At 34.5% G+C, this 18,990-nt stretch overlaps 5 protein-coding genes across 5 annotated transcripts; 2 read left to right on the plus strand and 3 right to left on the minus strand.

Annotated features, from left to right (window-relative positions):
- Positions 1–129: 129 nt before the first annotated feature.
- LOC106139287 (beta carbonic anhydrase 1) lies at positions 130–4,238 on the minus strand. Its single transcript, XM_013340700.2, has 5 exons — positions 3,667–4,238; positions 2,628–2,712; positions 2,363–2,550; positions 2,084–2,272; positions 130–1,642 (listed from the first exon to the last, which is right to left on the minus strand). The coding sequence occupies exons 1-5, from the start codon at positions 3,757–3,759 to the stop codon at positions 1,433–1,435; spliced, it is 765 nt and encodes a 254-aa protein (XP_013196154.2). The 5' UTR covers positions 3,760–4,238; the 3' UTR covers positions 130–1,432.
- LOC106139285 (serine/threonine-protein phosphatase 2A activator) lies at positions 3,452–5,973 on the plus strand. The gene is made up of 2 exons (XM_013340698.2): positions 3,452–3,641; positions 4,446–5,973. Exon 2 carries the CDS (start codon positions 4,446–4,448, stop codon positions 5,484–5,486), a length of 1,041 nt encoding a protein of 346 aa, XP_013196152.2. The 5' UTR covers positions 3,452–3,641; the 3' UTR covers positions 5,487–5,973.
- An 861-nt stretch (positions 5,974–6,834) lies between these two features.
- Positions 6,835–9,177, minus strand: LOC106139278 (HIG1 domain family member 1A, mitochondrial). The gene is made up of 3 exons (XM_013340689.1): positions 9,153–9,177; positions 7,414–7,530; positions 6,835–7,040 (listed from the first exon to the last, which is right to left on the minus strand). Exons 1-3 carry the CDS (start codon positions 9,175–9,177, stop codon positions 6,835–6,837), a joined length of 348 nt encoding a protein of 115 aa, XP_013196143.1.
- Positions 9,178–10,884: 1,707 nt separating this feature from the next.
- LOC106139289 (ras-related GTP-binding protein A) lies at positions 10,885–15,776 on the minus strand. The gene is made up of 7 exons (XM_013340702.2): positions 15,559–15,776; positions 15,373–15,472; positions 14,982–15,199; positions 14,435–14,601; positions 13,758–13,851; positions 13,054–13,206; positions 10,885–12,790 (listed from the first exon to the last, which is right to left on the minus strand). The coding sequence occupies exons 1-7, from the start codon at positions 15,568–15,570 to the stop codon at positions 12,611–12,613; spliced, it is 924 nt and encodes a 307-aa protein (XP_013196156.1). The 5' UTR covers positions 15,571–15,776; the 3' UTR covers positions 10,885–12,610.
- A 336-nt stretch (positions 15,777–16,112) lies between these two features.
- LOC106139288 (protein HBS1) lies at positions 16,113–18,679 on the plus strand. Its single transcript, XM_013340701.2, has one exon. The coding sequence runs from the start codon at positions 16,281–16,283 to the stop codon at positions 18,318–18,320; it is 2,040 nt and encodes a 679-aa protein (XP_013196155.2). The 5' UTR covers positions 16,113–16,280; the 3' UTR covers positions 18,321–18,679.
- Positions 18,680–18,990: the final 311 nt, after the last annotated feature.

The following is an 18,990-nucleotide window of genomic DNA, read 5'->3' on the forward strand; positions in this document are numbered from 1 at the left end:
TCTTTAAAGAATTTAACAAGAAGTTTACGTAAGTATGTAGATCTATTTAGCAGTCGCAGCATAATGTAAACGGTTGATTGTTTTGAACCTATAACTCGTATACTTACAAGTATATTTAATAAAATACAATTAACAAAGATCTGTAAACTTTATTTGTAAAAAATATTTTAAGTGTAATGGTCCCTAATTACATCGGCACTAGAGGTGTTCATTATATTAGGTAGCTGAATAAATATTACTAGATTACTTTTTTAACATAATCAAATATATTTAAATATTAGCTCAGACAAATATATTATTACAAAAATAGTTTTTATTATATATGAGCAGCGTTATCTATCAAAAGCTTCATAAACTAGTTGCTATGATTTTAATGGCGTCTTTTAAATTAAACTGGAAGCGTCTATGAATTGACTAACTTTCCTGAAAACTGCATCAAAATCGGTTCTGCGAAATGTTTGATGATAACATTGATACATACATACAGGTCAAACTGAGAACCACCTTTTTTTGAAAGCGGTTATTCAGCACACCACCTTCCGTACGAACGATTTCGCAACTAACGCTCGACGAAATTTTATATGATAAATATTAATAGTAATTTGAACTTATACATTTTAACTTAATAAATACATATTTATAACGTTAAAAAATAATAGCATGTTCACATAAGGCATTGGCAAAATAAAGCCATTAATCGGTACATCGCAATAATATTTTTTTTCCATAAATAAATACTTAATTTAATTTAAAGGCTCTTAATAAATTAATGCGTTACTTTTTAAATAAAAATCGGTCTACAATACTAAAAGCAAGAGCTGGTTCTGCCAACTGGTTTTACCAACTAATATGACAAAATGATTGTTATGTTATAAGTAGCAGGGTGACTGGTACTCGGTGGACATCAGAAATACCATAAATAAATAATGAATATATACGGGAAAAATTAAAAAGACTGATTAAACCTCGAAGTAAGTTTAAAATTTGTATAACGAGATACTAACTCAACGATACTTTATTTTATAATAAATACTTGTACATCAAGATCCAAAAATAATATAAGAAATACTAGAAACTAAAAAGTATCCATTGCTGGGAAATGAACCCGTGTCCTCCGTCGTGTAAACCGATCGCACTACACAAACACGATAGAACAGCAGTAACGCGCTACGCGCTGAAATTATCGGTGCCTAGCGACCATCTTATATCGGAAAATGATTTTGGGTGAAAATATAGTTCTCCTTCTCTTTAAATGAACTCTTGAATTAGCTCTTATTCACATACCTACTTCATTGGTAAGAATGCTTCACAAAGTATAGCCTATCATGCTTCACAAAATTTAGCCTATAGCCCTAGTACTTCTGCAGATTGCACTCCTGACTCCTGACTTATGTAAAGTTATGTACATTTTTAACAAGAAAACAGATTCTTTTTACGAATAATAACGTCGTACTTCTGCCAGTATAACTTCGTAGGAGGATTCATCTATAATTATAAATCGTTTGGCACGTCTGCTAAAATAATAGATATCGCCGGTGTAGATATCAAACCATAATGCATGAATATGCAAATCGTGTTTTTCTAATCTTTTTTTTAGCATTCCGTACGATGCCACGTTTTGAAGTTGTTGTAGCGTGTTAACCTGTAAAATATAATTAAATATGTTTAATATGATTCATACCTAATAAATATACTTCATCCAAAGTTTCCATCAATAACTCTATATTTGGTTACGTACTCTTCTACATTCCTACGTAATACCTAATATCATAAAAATCTGTACGTTTTAGATAGATGCATAACTATATAACTAAAACATCTATCTAACTAAAAAAATAAAAAACCAATGCTTGTAGGTATGTATCAATATTGAATCAATGATATATATGAGTAAGTATAAATAGAATGCTAGGAAGTTTCACCCGCTAGTTGGCGGAAGTCAGTAAGGGGAGGTTCTTCCATGATGACCCCGGAGAGCTTTTTGGAGGATATCCCCGGAATAAAACTCAGGAACATCATTGTCCTTGTTGGTAACAGCTATATTCTAATAATATTTCCAGCTATGATCGGGTAATAAGCGTACCTGTGATAACTTGTCTTCTATGCAAAATTTATTGTCAGGATCAATATATGCCACAAATTTTCTTTGAGGCGTTTCAGCACTAAAAACCATTGGTTTTTCAAAGTCATAGTTCATATCGAGAAATTTTTTAAGACTGGATTCTCCATGAGTACAAAGCCATGATTTTAAAGGCGAAATTCTTCTTTGTTCCTGTATAAACAGAAATAGTGTACTTAGGTAACTAACCAATGTAAAGGTGTGAAATTTAACGACGTAAGCTTTTATTTTAACAATACTTACAACACTCGATTCTTCCTTACTCTTCAATTTATACAAAAGATTCATTGCTTTACAATCACTATGACCACATACGATTATATGTCTTATATCGTTAATAATGCAACCTAGTTCTAAAGCTGCTGGTTCGCAACTAGTCATTTCATCTGCAAAATGTTGAGAATGTGGTATCACGTTTCCAGCATTTCGGACTGCAAAAATAATCCATAATTAAGTTTTTGAACATTTCAAACATAAAACTGTGAAAAATGTGGTTAAAATTACACACCAACGAACATATCGCCAACACTAGTTTCAGTAAATCTTGTTGGAATCATTCGACTGTCCATGCAGGTGTAGAAGACTGCCTTAGGCTAAGACATTTTAAAAATGGTTCATTAAACAAAAAGTCAGGAAGTTTGCAGAACTTTAATATACAGAAGGAAACATTTGTTAGAGCATGCGGAAGTTTCCTATTGTTATTGAGTCGATCTCATATACATGGGCGAAATAATTGTAGATTATTATTGTGGAACAAAAATACTCTGTAGAAATATTGTATCTAGTTGTAGTTGGTAATTTAAAAATCTACTGGGTATACGATAAATGTAAGGTATAATAATAATGAAGTGATAATCCTTCCATTCGTGCATATTATGATTCTTGATAGTGATTTTGTGAATTAGAACTTTTGGAAGTCATCAAAAAACAATTTACTTTTTGCATTGTAAAAATATTTGTCTTGTAATTCTTTGTCGTTATCTTTTTCCACTTTCTACGTGGGATCGGCAAAGTATGTTAGTTTCACTGGTCACTCCCTTTCTACTCATACTATCCTTTACGCCGTCTATCTATCTCTTTTTCGGTCTTCCCTATTTCTTTAACCTTTCACTTCTATATTTAAGGCTCTTTTAGTAACATGACCTTCCTCTCTTCTCACGATGTGTCCGTAACATAATATTTTAAAATGTCTTAAATTTTCCCATAATTGTAAACACCCTAACAAGAGAACTTCAGATTTCTCGTTCAGAACGGCTTTTGTATTTTGTAGGCATTCTAAATTCTTTGGTTTAAATATTAACATTGATTCTGATTGTCATTGTCATGTGTTGTCATGCAAATAACTAATTCAAAATGTCAAAACAGAAAGTTTAAGAGACTTGACGTATTTTGATTTTAACTTATATTATTTCATTTTATTTCAGTAAATAATTGAGCTGATTGCATGTTAATTAATACATTTGTGTTATCTGAACACCGTTTAATAAATTAGATACAAAGAAATAAAGCTAATAATTTAAAGGTAGGTGCAGTCCTCCCGAACTTACCGTTGGGTTGTCTTTTACTTCTTGAAATTGTTTAACCATGCTTGCACGGTCTATAACGCGGTATCGCATAATACCCCGAAGAATCCGTTCCATTTTTATTTATTTTACAAGCCACTCACATTACCTACGTAAATCCTTAAAAGGGTTATATTAGGAGCTAAGAAGCAAACTTGTAGCCAGGGCTCTCGGATCGAGATTGACACCACTGACCTTCAATGGCAAGCTTATCGCGGGAAACATGAATAGAAACGGCGCGGCCGCATACAGTAACATGTGTTTGTTATTGAGGAACTTATAGATTCTTTGTGATAGTTATATCAAATCAATTGGACTAATCAGAATTCCCTGATTAAGTCCTTATTTTAAATTCGTATAACGTTTTTCGAAGTTTATATATAATAATTGTTAAATGTATTTTTTGTAGGTATTTCTACAAAATATATCTACATTTAACAATTATTTTTATTCACATACATACATATCATCACGTCTATATCCCTTACGGGGACAGACAGAGCCAACAGTCTTGAAAAGACTGAAAGGCCACGTTCAGCTACTTGGCTTAATGATAGAATTGAGATTCAAATAGTGACAGGTTGCTAGCCTGTCGCCTAAAAAATGAATCCCAAGTTTGTAAGCCTATCCCTTAGTCGCCTTTTACGACATCCATGGGAAAGAGATGGAGTGGTCCTATTCTTTTTTGTATTGGTGCCGGGAACCACACGGCTCATAATATAATTTTTATTTTATTCACACATGTTAATGTGTTATATCTTCAGATGGACTCTGCAATGGCAATGGGCAGTAGAGCTGGTAGTAGGGCAGGAAGTAGAGTAAGTGGGGCTGGAATGACAGGTGACACTAAAAAGGAAGAAATGGTACCTGGAGTACTTCCACAAAATCACAGGTTTATTGAGCCTACCAAGGCTATTAAAACTATCACTGATATGGCTATTTGGGAAAAATCAGAAGCTTACATGGAATATACAGGGTTCATTGCTACGCTGAATGAAGCAATCAAGGGTAAACCATTATCAGTAGATTGTAAAATTTCTGACAATCTCAAGAAACTTATGGAGATGCTAGATAAAATTGATAAGTTAATAGATGCATTTCCCCCTATTGAACAACCACAAAGGTTTGGTAATGTAGCATTTCGTGATTGGCTCAACAAAATTAAGGCAAGCAGTACCCATTTGCTGCAGGATGCTTTGGAGACAAGCCTGCATTTGGCTATACCAGAATTAAAAATTTACTTGGAAGAGAGTTTTGGCAACTCCACTAGGATAGATTATGGCACCGGCCATGAGATGGCATTTATAATGTTTCTTTGTTGTTTGTATAAAATTATGTTCTTGCAGACTGAGGATAGTGTGCCAACAGTATTTATGGTTTTCAACAAATATCTCCATATAGCAAGGAAATTGCAACAGACATATAGAATGGAACCGGCTGGAAGCCATGGAGTTTGGAGCTTGGATGACTATCAATTTGTACCTTTTATTTGGGGAAGTTCTCAGCTCATAGATCAACCTAAAGTATACCCCCCTGCAAAGTTCCTCGAAGATGACATTATTGATAAATATGCAGATGAGTACATGTTTCTTTCATGCATTAAGTACATAAAGGAAGTTAAGAAAGGTCCATTTGCCGAGCATTCTAATCAGTTGTGGAGCATCAGCGCTGTTGGCTCGTGGACGAAAATTAACCAAGGTCTTATTAAAATGTACAAGAAGGAAGTTTTAGCCAAGTTTCCCGTTGTGCAACATGTCTTGTTTGGGTCGCTTCTGCCAATACGCAGATTTCCAATTAATCATTAAAACATACTGAAATATGTTTTGGGTGATATATATGATTATTGCTGATTGCTATGACGTAATATTTCTTATTGTTTAACATGCATTGTTTTGGGTTTTCTCACTGATTAGTTAAGTTTTAGTTTTTACTATGTACTACATTTTTATTGAAGGGTAAACTGATCATCAGTATTACAAGTTGTGTAGTTGACTTTCATTGAAAGTATTGAAACATTTATTTCATTAGAGAGTACATAAATGTGATATTAAATTTTTAAGCCTATGGTCCAGTCATAAATTATCTTTATTTATTTATATATTTAGTTTCTTTTTATGTTTAAAATTTTTAGTAACAGCAAGGAATGATAACGTAATTACTTAATAATTAGATGTATCAAATCTGTATTAATGTTTTTTTCTTGTCAGTATCATGTGATACTTTATGATGCAATATTTAACTGATTAGTATAACCCTGTATAGAATTTTAATAAGTTTAAATAAATACAAAGCCAATTACCTACCTTCTTTTATTTCACTGTAAATTGGGGTGGTTAGGTTAGGCTTATAATCACAAATTTCATCACAAGTTATTACCTAAAATAAACAGTGTTAAGAGAATGATTTGAGAGTGACCTTACGTTGAGGGAAAACATCGTGAGGAAACTGCAGATTCAGGATGTGTAACCACAGATCCAATTTGGGTGAGGTTTACCTGTAAAGGTTGCGGAGGCCAGATGGGAGTCGCTTTGTGTAAAAAGCTGGTTCACCCAATCTAGGATCCATGGTCAAAGGCATACCCTGGGGTCCTCTCCAGAGGTGAGGATGCAACCGGGACTAAAGTCAGGAGGAAGAAGACGAGAATGCTTTGCGATTTGTTATGGCAAATATCAGATTTTAGAAAATATATGTAATTTAGGTACCTTTCACATTCTTTTATAATTCTAGTAAAAAAAAGCAATGTTACAGAATTTATCTCCACTGCAAAGTTACGATATCTATATTTATTTTTCATCATATCACTAAATAAGGTGAAAACCAGGCACAACACAGCAATACTGATTTGCCGTGTGGTTCCCGGAACTTTAGAGTACCACCACCCCCAGAGAAGTGTTTGACCCTTCGATCAAGTATATATTTTTTTATACTTGATCGAAGGTTATATGTCTAAACGGGATCATCGCCAGGAGAAGAATAGACTGCAAAACGAAATATCCCGCCAACACCACCGTTGAAACACCGGACGTTGTAAACAAAGGGACATTGGTGAAATTATCACGTACTATGTTTTTTTAGTAAAGAACTATACAATCTTTTGACCGATTTCTAATTAGCTTGACGAAGCGCGTCACAGATTTAATACCACATGAACACCTAGTGTTCGTTTGACTTCGGCACTGCTGCTGGTTTGTTAAAATGATTGTTGTAGAGAGTATACGCCATGCCCGCAGTCAGGGCTCCCACGGCGATGCCTTGTGAGATGACGCGGAACTGCATGAGGAAGACACTGGTGCTCATTGCACCGCGCTTTCTGTATGTGTAGGCACCAAAACCGACAGCTGTTGCGAGACCCGTCAGCGCTAGAAAACAAATTTTCATACATATCTTGCGATGACCGGCCACTTTGCTCAGAATGTGAAGGATCTGCGATCTGATAAGCCTAAGATTTACATATGTAGATTATTGTGTGTGTAGGCATCCCAGTGAAAATAACAGGTAGGCACTTCTTAAAAGGGTGAAAAGACTTAACTTACTTAGTACCATAATTATAGTAGCTTTCGCCTGCGGTTCCGCCCGCGTGTGAAATACGCCCTCTTCCGTACTCCACACTATATGAATACAACATTTCATGAAGATCGGTTTAGTAGTTTTGAGGTGAAAGACGGACTATCCACACACTTTCTCACTTATAGATATTAGTATTGATCATTATTTTTTTATCTAGGTACTAACCAATAATCATAAACGGAGATTCTTTAGCTTTGCGCAACAATTTCTCGCCATGTGTTTCCTCATGATAGTCGAATGTGGGCTTATCACGGTTATTCTGCGTCATATTTTTTTTGGTACCTGAAATAGATCTCAGTTGGTATTTACAATTTTTAACAGCGTATATGAAAATATTGAAACCCAAGTAGGCAGTTAAGTAATCCATTTAGTAATTGGTTAAATCCGCTGTCTATCCAACCGTATTCAAGGCGTGGTTATATGTATGTATTTTACCCAATTTAATAATTTTGTGCTGTAAATTTCAAATTTAAATAAGAACTCTTGTTTCGTCAACGAGGTACCTACTCTTATCTAAAATGACAAAGTTAACCTGGTTGGAAGATAAAACATAAAAAAAACATTAAGTCTTCATTAGCTAAATCAATAGATAGTTTTAATACAAGGTTACCGAAACAACATTCATACTCACTGATAACGAAAATGATAACCGACACGAAGTCCAAAATTCATTCAGCCAGAAATATAACACAACAAACCTACTTACATATAAAAATTATTGTTTGATCACTGAGAAAGGTTGTGCAAGTTGTTAAAGTTGATTATCTACTATAGTGCTTAGGTCAGTCTACCAAGACGTTTGGTTTATCTTATATGTCGTCACGATATGTGGGTATTGTGTAAATCAATCCAGTCAGATTCAATTGAGATATGACATCACCAAGTTATTGTAAATGTTTCCTTGTATTAAGTGTTGCAGTTATCTATACCTACTAATACTATAAAGACAAAATTTGTTTTGTCTGTAGTGTTTTCACACATAAACCACTGGACCTAACAAAAGATATAAACCACACAAGTCAAAAACGCATTTAAAATAGTTGGCCCATCTACACGTGTAGGTATAGGATCATGTTATATTATTGAAATCGGTACGTTCTGCCAGAAGGTCAGGTTAAATGTACCTGAAATCGACGAGCTTGCATGAAGAGCGTTATAAATGTGCATGAAACGAAAGAAATATACAGGGATCGCGGCAAGTGGAAAGTAAGTGTAGTCTCTGCCCACTCTCCGGGAAAGGGACTTACTTATTCTCTGAGTTGTCTGTTTAATTACGCTCTCCAATCCATGAAAAATAGTTGAAGTCCCTTATGAAAGTGCCGATATAACATAATATGATTTTCACAGTAGCGACAATATTATAAAGTGTTCGCTAAATTTGACCAATTTTTCATTTGAAGTGGTGTAGTTCTCTAGTTACTTGTGTCTTTAGAAAATGAATAGAAATTTATTCAAGTTTCTTTAAAACTAAGTATTAGGAGAAAAAAAATGTAATAACGAGCTACGAAACATAAATTAATATATTTTAGAAATAAAATCCTATAGTCTTTGTGTGACGTCATAAATGAAATATAAACCAAATAACACAAATACCATTCAAACATGTTTAAGACTTAACATAAAAGCCATTTTCTAATTGGCAACTCGAATATACCTACATTTAGGCAATATTGTACGATTTTAACCAAACTGCGCTGTTTAGCAATACTTGTCTAGCATATAATGACTGTGTGACGAGTAAATGGGTAGGTACCTACATTATAAGGGATAATAAAAGGAATATAGACTGATCTGACTGAACGGGTAAGGATATCCTGGCAGTGGATCATATAATTTTTTTAATATAAACCAAAAATTTTCAGAGTAGAACATTTTGAAATTTATTTTTTAACCTCCAATATTACCTTCCCAAATAGTTTGATCCAACATGTCTTTATATCGGAGATGAAAAGTGAATTTTGAATTTGATTGTGTTATTTTAGGGTGTACGGGACAGCGCGACATTTGTTCAAAATCGTACCCATCACAGTATTATTCATTAGAGCCATGTAAATCTGAGTAAATTAAAACACTTAGTTACATATTTTTGTACCAAAAAATGGAATTTAAATTAAGAATAAAGTTTCAAAATAAGCAAGTAACAAAAGCACGTTTAAAACGCACAATAGGTATAACGTTTACATATACTAACTTTTACTTATTCAAAATAATTATTATTCTTGGGAATTCAGGAATACTTGGAAATTTAAAATTATATCAACTTTAATAATTTTTACTCTAAGAATTCAGGAAACTGTCATCGAATCCATTGAAATTAAATAATTTTTTATCATGGTTCTGAGGTTAACTCTTCAATTCCCAGTGTCACTTGTAGGTGACACAAGTTTGATATTTTTTTTTAATACATACTATTTTTAATTTTTAATTCTACCACTATAATAGTAAAGCTATTGAATTATATTATTTACTTTTTTTTTCTGACAACACTAACCTAAAGTCATCTGTTAAATTCATTCATTTGTTTCGCGCGTAATTCGACCTGTTCTAGTTTTTGTGACTTCGTGCGATAAAAAGTGAAAGAAATATGCCTAGACCGTAAGTATTGATATCTTTTCTTTTTATATGTATTTCATGAATATATTAGCTGTTATAAAAATGTATTTTATAATAAAAATAACCTATAGCATTATTGATATATCTTTGTATATGTGGGGTGTCACTTGTGGGTGACACTGGGCATTATAGTAACTATACATACAGAAACTATCTGAATTCATTCAAAGTAATAACTCAGCTATTTTTTGCATTTAGGCTTATTGCTTTTTGTTGCTTTTGTTTGAATGCTTGCATGCGTGTTACAGGTTGACGTTAGATGAAATTGCTGCAACAAAACTGGATCGGATTGGATTTGTGGACAAAAAACGTGCAAAAATTCAAGTCGACTGCCCAGCCATCATCAAGATGTACAATAAGTATATGGGTGGGGTAGACCGTTTTGACGAAAACGTTGACTCCATTAGAGTATCTCTTCGTGGTAAAAAGTGGTGGTTCCCTCTCTTTGCTTTTGGATTAGATGCAGCTTGTCAAAATGCATGGCTGATAAAAAGACGATCAGAAAATAACTGGACCTACTGCGATTTTCGGCGAAATGTGGCAACTATATATCTGCAAAAACATGGCAATCTCCGAGCCGTAATTCAGCTTGTGGTGTTCCTATGCAGATGAGGGTGCCTGCCGAAATGAGGAGTGCAGGAAGTGCGGACGATCACTCGGAAGTTGACTGCTCTCAACGAAGATGTGGTTATTGTCACCAACGCACTAGAAAAATGTGTGCCAAGTGCAATATTGGTTTACATCTAAAGTGTTGGTATAGCTTTTACAATAAATAAGTTTATTTTTTCATTTTATAAATACATTTTGTTATAAAACCAGATGTTTTCTTTCTACTGTAAGAAAAAATGTTAATTACACTATGCCCAGTGTCACCTGTAGGTGACCCCCCCGAAAAAAATATAAGGGGGTAGTCTACATTTATTTTTTATTTTTTTAGGCTTATAGAAACACAAAATAGGTTATGTTATACAAAAACAATGATAATATTTTCACTTATTTGATCATGGGAATTGAAGAGTTAAAAGAACATATTTATGATTTTCAAAGACCTGATACTGCTAATACACACGATGATGAAATTCATCTAAGTAGGATTTCCTCAAATATACATTCATGCAAATATTTAACAAGCGCATGCATATTGTCTTATAATAAACCTACAAAGTTACAATGTTTAATGTAAATAACTTTAATCTTAGTCTAAAATAACATAACGCGAAAATTTTATGTGGAGCAATAGCGTTTTTAAAAAAAATGTGAAATCGTTAAGCTTATGGTATGATCATCACAGACAGTAGAAACAGAAATATATCAGGATTTGGGCTTTCTGTTACGCTAGTGGACAGCAAGCCAAAAGACGTGAATGCTTCCCTCTTCCAATTTGGCTTTATCTATTGCCGTCTCAGAATTAATAATGAACAACTTCTTCGAAGCATAACATTTTGACATGTTTGAGTGAATCTAACCTCATGTAAAGGGAGAATATAGCTTAGCTACTAAGAAAACTTTTCTTTATAGTATAACCCATGGCTATACATTGTGCTGGTGAGACGGCGGCGCAATAAGTTTATTTTTTCGTCAAATATGCTGATCGGATTTAATGGTTGGGCAGTATTTTTAATTTTTTTTATTTATAAATCCTGGAGTATCATTCTTCATACGAGTACTTTCCTATTATTTCGTTTTATAATGTTTGACTATATCTATTAACACTGTTTCTATAATTGTTCTCGGAATCGGACTGACATACAATTTTGTGAGTAAAATATAGCCTAATATTCCGTCTTTATAAGTAACTAAAATATAATAAAGTATTTTTTATTATAATTAATCAGAATAAATGGTCAAACGAGTATTTTATATCGCTATCACGTATTTACTGCATTACTAAGGCATAGACGGTAATACAAAATAGTCGTTTGAAACGTATTTTTTTAAACTAGAACGACTCTTCAATTGATACAATTATACACATCAAAATATAAACATTTCACTCTTCAACCACTTCCGAAAATCTATTTGTACAGGTTTACTTGTAAAACATCAACAAATTCGCAAGACTAGATAGATGATATATCAAAAGCAAAAACATTTTACTTTCATATAAAAATAAAAATCAATTCAATTATACGTTGGTATGTTCCTAACTCTACGCGTAGCGCATCGTCTCGTCGTCGCTTGTATGAACAGACTTGCAAATGTCCCGACATTACAGTACAATCAAACTCATGTTTAATTAATGTATTCAGTTTCTGATTATGTCAAAACTCAGGGAACAAAATTTATAGTATTATATCTACAGCTATGCGAGGTAGTTAACATTTACAAGTAACCCTGTAAAAGCTGTACTCACTTATCAACTAAAATATGCTGAGTTGTGATAATAATTGGGTACAAAAATTCAAGGATTACTTATTACCCGTAAGAACCAATTCTTACTAAATCATGACATTTGATGTCTAAATTGCACTCTCTGTAATCTGAAATTACCTAAAACGCTAAAGTGCCTTCGGGCAAGAATTCGCTCTTGTTATGTTTCGTACAAAATTACCTATTATAATAAGCTACGAGTGAAGCTAAGTGATATGTTCACTCGTTTTTAGTGCTTGTTTACTTACTCGCCTTTAAGCGACATATTCACTTGTTTTTAAGTGACGTGATCACTTGCAGAAGTGAGGTGTCCACTCGTATTTTAGTGACAAAATCACTCGCAGAGGTGACGTGTTCACTCGTAAATTAACTACATATTTCACTCGTAGTTTAGTGAGGCGGTTGATGAGACTTTCTCTAGTTTCTCGAAGTGTTTCCGCGCGTTTCTGATGTTGATCAGGGTTGCTTCGGAGGGTATCTTGGGGTCTGACATCTCGACCATGACGTAAGTGTTGCTCGTGAACCCGTCTATGAACGCAGCGAAAACACTGTTGCGCACCTGCAAGTTAAGAACAGAAGTTTGACAATGTGAACAACAATGTACAAGTATTTTATCGGGAGTTTCATTGTTTTAGATCCGAACTGCGTTTCTCTGTTAACGTCCATAAGTGATCCCCAAGAGTCAAATCATGATCGTACTGGCGTACGATGTGAGGGAAGAAAGAGGATGATGATATGCGAAGACGATTTGACCACAGACAGATATTTATTAATTTCATGTTTTAATTTCAAAATTTTCGATAGTAAATAAGCAAGCGTAACCTCCATGCTCTGGAACTGCGCAGCCAGCTTTGAGCAGGACAGCTTGAACTGTTTCACGATGTTGGAGACCTTCTCGAAGCGGTGGGCGTCACGATGCGGCCGCCTCTGGCAGTGAGACACCACGAGGAAAGTCGCGCGCTCGAACAGGAGTACCTGGAAATTGTTTAGGATGGTGAAGTTTCTACGAGCGGTAGACAGAGCCGTCACTATCGCACCGTCACCCGTGATTCTACCTCCTCTATTCTCCGTGGTTATACAAGCCGAATCATAGGACCAGTGCGCTACTCTCGCGTTTATTCTGTAATAGCGCACATTTCTTGACTCCCTACAATATTTCTTTAGTGCCCTTTTAGTTCTGCATTACTCACCCCCTCTTCTAAATGGCTGACAACATAGAGCCGACAGACTCGAATAGACTGGTTTTGAGGTTCAGATAGTGATAGGTTGCTAGTCTTTAGTCCAAAAGTATTGGGAACCTTAACAACTGGCACACACTATGGTTTTCCTTCGCTACCAGCCTTCGCGCCATCATGGAAGGACATATTTCTATCTGGTTTATTAGTTATATTTAAATAGCTTTACATAGAAAGGATAGGGAACTTTTATCTGAAAATTTATTGGTTTGTTTGTTAACTGTTAATTGAATATAAAGATACCAGGAAATTAAAAAAAAGGTAAATGTATAAATGAATGTGTTACATTACCTCATCTGCATCAACTATCGATGCAAATTGTCTTAATGAAGATTCTAGTGCCTTAACATTAGGTATTAACTTGTACACTATACTTGACCACGCCCTGTAAAAAAGATGTATAATGTAAAGAAAATAATAAAAATAAGTGTCAAAATTAAAACCAATTACCATATGATGAATGAAAGAAGTTATTATTGTTACATCCTCATTCATCCCCATCTGAAGAAGAGTCCAGGATGCGCCATTTAATTATGATCCAGGATTGGCTCAGTTAGGTTTTTACATGAAGGGACCCTACCTGACATCCACAACCTTTGAATATGAACCAATGGGCACAATTTGCTACTATTACTTCCCATTAATGCTCAATTTAATGCCGTCTATCTATATTCCCTTATTTCTAAATGTCATATTCCATTCCTAAGGCTAAATCTTTTGTTTTAATAATAATTAGATAACACAATATTATATGTGCCTTGACTATTCACTTATCAGACAATAAATTATGTTTGTATTAATTTACACGAGCACACATGACTCAGTTTATCATTAATATGGTTATGTTATACAGATTCTAAGCCAACAATAGAAACAATACTATATAATAAATTGATTTGTTCAAAATAGGATTGTGTTACAATGGTTAAAATATAGAAAGAGGTGATATTAAAAATTTATTATCTTACTTGTATAAAGTTTCATCCCATATACTGGTTCTGAAGCAAGTGCATTCCAATGGTTTGGACAGCCGTTTGAGATCCTCTTCCCTTTCTCGGAAGATCTCATCTCTCTGTTCCTCTGGAGCCAAGTCCATTTTGTGCACCAGACAGAATATGCGGGCTTCAGGAGAATTCTATAAAAAAAGCATATTAAAAGTTCTGCCTCTTAAAAGACTAAAACATAGGTGATTGAAGAGCATGGGGATATAAGGTTTATTTGTAAAATGTAACACTTCTACTTTTCCTAATTTCATACTATTAACCTATGAAGAATTTATGAAATTTGAGAAATGAGATTGCAACATGGAATTTGTACTTTCTTCATTGGACGAATGCATACTTATAGTATCTGTAGGTGCTCTCGAACTGAACAAATTATCATAAATATGTTATCACATCTGTGGTGCCTTGATCTTTCATGACTCATCATCTAATTTTTATGAAATTTAGCATGAAAGTAGTGCAAGACCTAATTTATCAGAGGCAAAGATGTAAGTAAATGGTATCAACAAACCTGTAAAATGGCTTCCAAACATGACTGGTAATAGTGCATATCCTTCTCCATCTCTCTGCTTTCAACATCAAACACGTAAATGAGAACCTCCACATTCCTGAATATATTGTCTCTCTGGGATGCAAAGTAGTTCTCCATGAAGGCCTCTTGACCTCCACAGTCCCACAAATTGAGGACAAGGTTACCCAGGAAGCGGACATGTGAATGTTCAACATCAACTGCCAAAATTATAATCATACAGTCATAAATATCATCACACATCAATGAATATACCTATTTGCAGCTAATTAGTATTTAAGCATTAAATCAAAACATTTTATTGAATGCCTACTCTTTTCACTTGATGTTTAAACAAAACGAAGCTGCGAAGAAAGATGTTAACAGAACTTACTTGTAGCTCCTAAACGTCGAGTATCTCTTGCTATGTAGTTGGCAAATATTATGGATCTCATGCTTGTTTTCCCTGAGCCACTTTTACCCATTAAAAGTACCTGAAATGACAAAAAAGCCCCACGTGACACGAAACATTTAAAATAATGAGATATAAGAGCATTATACATATATAAAAAGGATTTACCTTTTTCTTCATTTTAACTTTGTGAAAGTTGCCTGGTGGTTTTAAAAGTTAATCACCTTGTTATTAATAATAGAGTTGTATGAGGATATTGACAACTTTAGTTTAAATCTGTATATTACTTCAATAAACTTATTTGCATAAAGAAACACTTTGATGTTTAAATTAAAGGCGTAAAATCTGTAATTCAATTTCAATTTTCACGATCACGAATCATTTCCAATTCACAAAGCAATTGACAAAAAAAATATAGCAAGATTATTAAGTGACATTGACAGCTATTACTGCAGGAAACATTTCCACGCAAAAAACGAGCAGAGATCGTATTATTAGTAAGATTTTTAATAAGGGTAAAGCACTCCCTGATGAAGTTATTTGACTATTTAGTTGATATTCACAATTGTTAAAAAGTAAATGTTCTTTTGACTAATATTGTTCTTCAATAATGTTCCTAAAAGATTAACAATTATGTGTTGTTAAAGTGAATAACGGTACAATCATTGGAGTCAAATCAAAAATATAACGTAAACACAAAATGTCAAAACATCAAAGTCACGACGGCATATTTTTACGTCAAAAAGTAGGTACCTGTGCAATGCAGTATACTGTGAATAACAATCTGTAAAAATTTTAGGAATTGGCACAAAATAACTTCAATATGGTATGGTATATAAGTGAGTGTTAGAATATACGATACTTCCAAAGAGGGGCATTTCGGATAAAAAATGGCCCGTCATCGCAATGTGAGGAATCGAAAATACTCTGACGATTACGACTATGACGATGTTTACGGGCATTCAGTGGAAGAAGATTCATGTTTATCCCCGAGTGACACCGCACAATGGATTTACGATCGTTCTCAGAACCAGCAGGCGATATCAAACTTTATGGAAAGCCATGACAACATTCAAGAAGAAGTGGAGGACGAGGTTCCTGACGCTCAGCATCCAATCCTTGATCGCCGCGATTCGGTAGATCTGCGCAGCCTCAATCTCGAAGAAGATGAAGAAGCAAAGCTAATGTCTTGTTTAGATGAGCTGCGAAATGTTCTAGGTGATACATTTTCCGAAAACATACTCATACAATCCGTGCTTAAACATAAATTCGACGTTACTAAAGCCTTAGATGATATCTTAAATATCAATAATAAGACACCGAAAACAGTCGAAGCAGAGTCAATCAAACCCCTGCCTATTGTTACTATAGATACTATAAAAGCTCCTGTCATATCAACAAAAGATACAACTCCCAAAGTTATTGCTTCAAAATTAGAACCTAGTGGCAGTGGTGCAATTATCAAGGGATTCAAGGTGGACAACAGTGTAAGCTCTAGTAGTCAACCCAACACTCCTCGTGACCAATCTCCAGCGGAAAGAGTTTTGACACCAAAATTTGATCAAGATGAAATCAAGCCAGCTAAATTGAAAGAGAACAAAATAGATCCCAATGTACAGTATTCTAATGAAAGAGGCTCTGATAAGGATCATTTATACATTGTAGTAATAGGCCATGTTGATGCTGGTAAATCTACTCTAATGGGGCGGTTGTTGTGTGATCTTGGTGAGGTAACTCAAAGAACTATGCACAAATATGAACAGGAGAGTAAAAAACTTGGAAAACAAAGTTTCATGTATGCATGGGTGTTAGATGAAACTGGAGAGGAGCGAATCAGGGGCATAACTATGGATGTTGGTCGAGCCCAGTTTGAAACAAAGACTAAGAAAGTAATAATTCTTGATGCTCCAGGACATGCTGATTTTATTCCTAATATGATAACAGGGGCAGGACAAGCTGATGTTGCCCTTCTAGTGGTTGATGCCACCAGAGGAGAGTTTGAATCTGGCTTTGAATTTGGTGGGCAGACACGAGAACATGCTCTCCTTGTGAGATCCTTAGGTGTCAATCAGTTGGCTGTTGCGGTCAATAAGCTGGACACAACAAACTGGTCACAGGATAGATTTAATGAGATAATCAAGAAACTGAAACTGTTCTTAAAACAGGCAGGGTTCAAAGATTCTGATGTGACATATGTACCTTGTTCAGGCTTGACTGGTGAAAATTTGGTGAAAGCTCCTGCAGAGCCAGAGCTATTAAAGTGGTACAATGGACCTTGCCTTTTAGAAGTAATTGATAATTTTAATGTCCCAGACAGACCAGTCTCTAAACCCCTGAGACTATCAGTCAATGATGTGTTTAAAGGTACTGGTTCAGGTTTCTGCGTTTCTGGTCGTATTGAAAATGGAATACTCAGTAAGGGGGACAAGATTTTAGTGTGTCCCACAAAGGAGGTGGCAGAAGCTCGAAGCATAGCTATCAATGACATGCCCAATAATATTGCTTTTGCAGGTGACCAAGTCACTGTCACACTGTCTGGAGTGGACATGCAGAATGTTTCTGTTGGATATGTATTAAGTGATCCAGTACAACAGGTGCCTGTTACTACTCGCTTTGAAGCTAGGATAGTTGTATTTAATGTCAAAGTACCTATAACTAAAGGCTACCCAGTTTTGATTCACCACCAGTCATTAGTGGAGTCAGCTAATATTGTTAAATTGAAGGCTTTGTTGAATAAAAGTACAGGAGAGCTGATCAAGAAGAAGCCACGTTGTTTAGGAAATAACTCGGTAGCTGTTGTTGACATAGAAGTGTGTCGTCCAATCTGTGTAGAGCGCTATAAGGATGTCAAAGAGCTGGGGCGCGTCATGTTGCGTGTTTCAGGCGTCACGATTGCTGCTGGATTAGTTACTGATATTCTAAGTATTTGATTGATCTGATGGATATTTTTGTTATTAAAATGGCCTGGTACCTGACATCAGTTAATACAAATTAAAATATCACTGAAATCTTATAAATTTACTTCGCTGATGTGACGTCAACAACATCATTGAAAATTATTTGTAATGTGATGGTATTGATTGCAGTGACAATAATATAGGACAATATTATCTCATAATATACACATTTGTTATACAAATTGGAGCTGATTATTATTTCAGAGGCCAGGTCATTTTAACGTGAAGCACTTGTGGTTTTTATGTACAATATGTATCGTGCTATATAACAAATTGGTTTATTAATGATTTATTTATAATGCTAATTAAAGTTGTTGTCATAGTTATTTTAATCTTTTGTTTTAATTTAACCCATCCATTTTAAACAAATGCAATTACTTTTAAGAAGTTCGTGAAATCAAAACATTTTATGATTAAGTCTAGGTAGCAAAGAATAAGCTGCTACTCGTCATATGGTAAAATAGATCAACAGAACGAGTGTATAGTCTTATTTTAGGCGCAGGATTAGCAACCTCATCATCTGAATTTTTATCAATCCAGTTGAACGCATGGCCTTTAGTCTTCGAAACTGTTGGTTCTGTCTACTTAAGCTAAGACCTTAAATTAAGACTTGATATAATATAAAAAATAACTAAAAATAACC

This window comes from Amyelois transitella, chromosome 4 (assembly GCF_032362555.1).
Source record: "Amyelois transitella isolate CPQ chromosome 4, ilAmyTran1.1, whole genome shotgun sequence".
Lineage (NCBI taxonomy): Eukaryota > Metazoa > Arthropoda > Insecta > Lepidoptera > Pyralidae > Amyelois > Amyelois transitella.

Excerpts from the sequence above, each read along its gene's own strand:
- LOC106139287 (XM_013340700.2), bottom strand. The coding sequence starts at position 3,759 with ATGGAACGGATTCTTCGGGGTATTATGCGATACCGCGTTATAGACCGT. Across the intron at positions 2,713-3,666 it reads AAGTAAAAGACAACCCAACG|CCTAAGGCAGTCTTCTACAC; the intron begins GTAAGTTCGGGA and ends AAAATGTCTTAG. Across the intron at positions 2,273-2,362 it reads GTAAGGAAGAATCGAGTGTT|GAACAAAGAAGAATTTCGCC; the intron begins GTAAGTATTGTT and ends CTGTTTATACAG.
- LOC106139285 (XM_013340698.2), top strand. The coding sequence starts at position 4,446 with ATGGACTCTGCAATGGCAATGGGCAGTAGAGCTGGTAGTAGGGCAGGA.
- LOC106139278 (XM_013340689.1), bottom strand. The coding sequence starts at position 9,177 with ATGTTGGATCAAACTATTTGGGAAG. Across the intron at positions 7,531-9,152 it reads GGATCAAACTATTTGGGAAG|GTACCAAAAAAAATATGACG; the intron begins GTAATATTGGAG and ends GATCTATTTCAG. Across the intron at positions 7,041-7,413 it reads ATCTCCGTTTATGATTATTG|CGCTGACGGGTCTCGCAACA; the intron begins GTTAGTACCTAG and ends TTTGTTTTCTAG.
- LOC106139289 (XM_013340702.2), bottom strand. Across the intron at positions 13,852-14,434 it reads TGGGATGAAACTTTATACAA|GGCGTGGTCAAGTATAGTGT; the intron begins GTAAGATAATAA and ends TCTTTTTTACAG. Across the intron at positions 12,791-13,053 it reads CGCAGTTCCAGAGCATGGAG|GTGCGCAACAGTGTTTTCGC; the intron begins GTTACGCTTGCT and ends CTTAACTTGCAG.
- LOC106139288 (XM_013340701.2), top strand. The coding sequence starts at position 16,281 with ATGGCCCGTCATCGCAATGTGAGGAATCGAAAATACTCTGACGATTAC.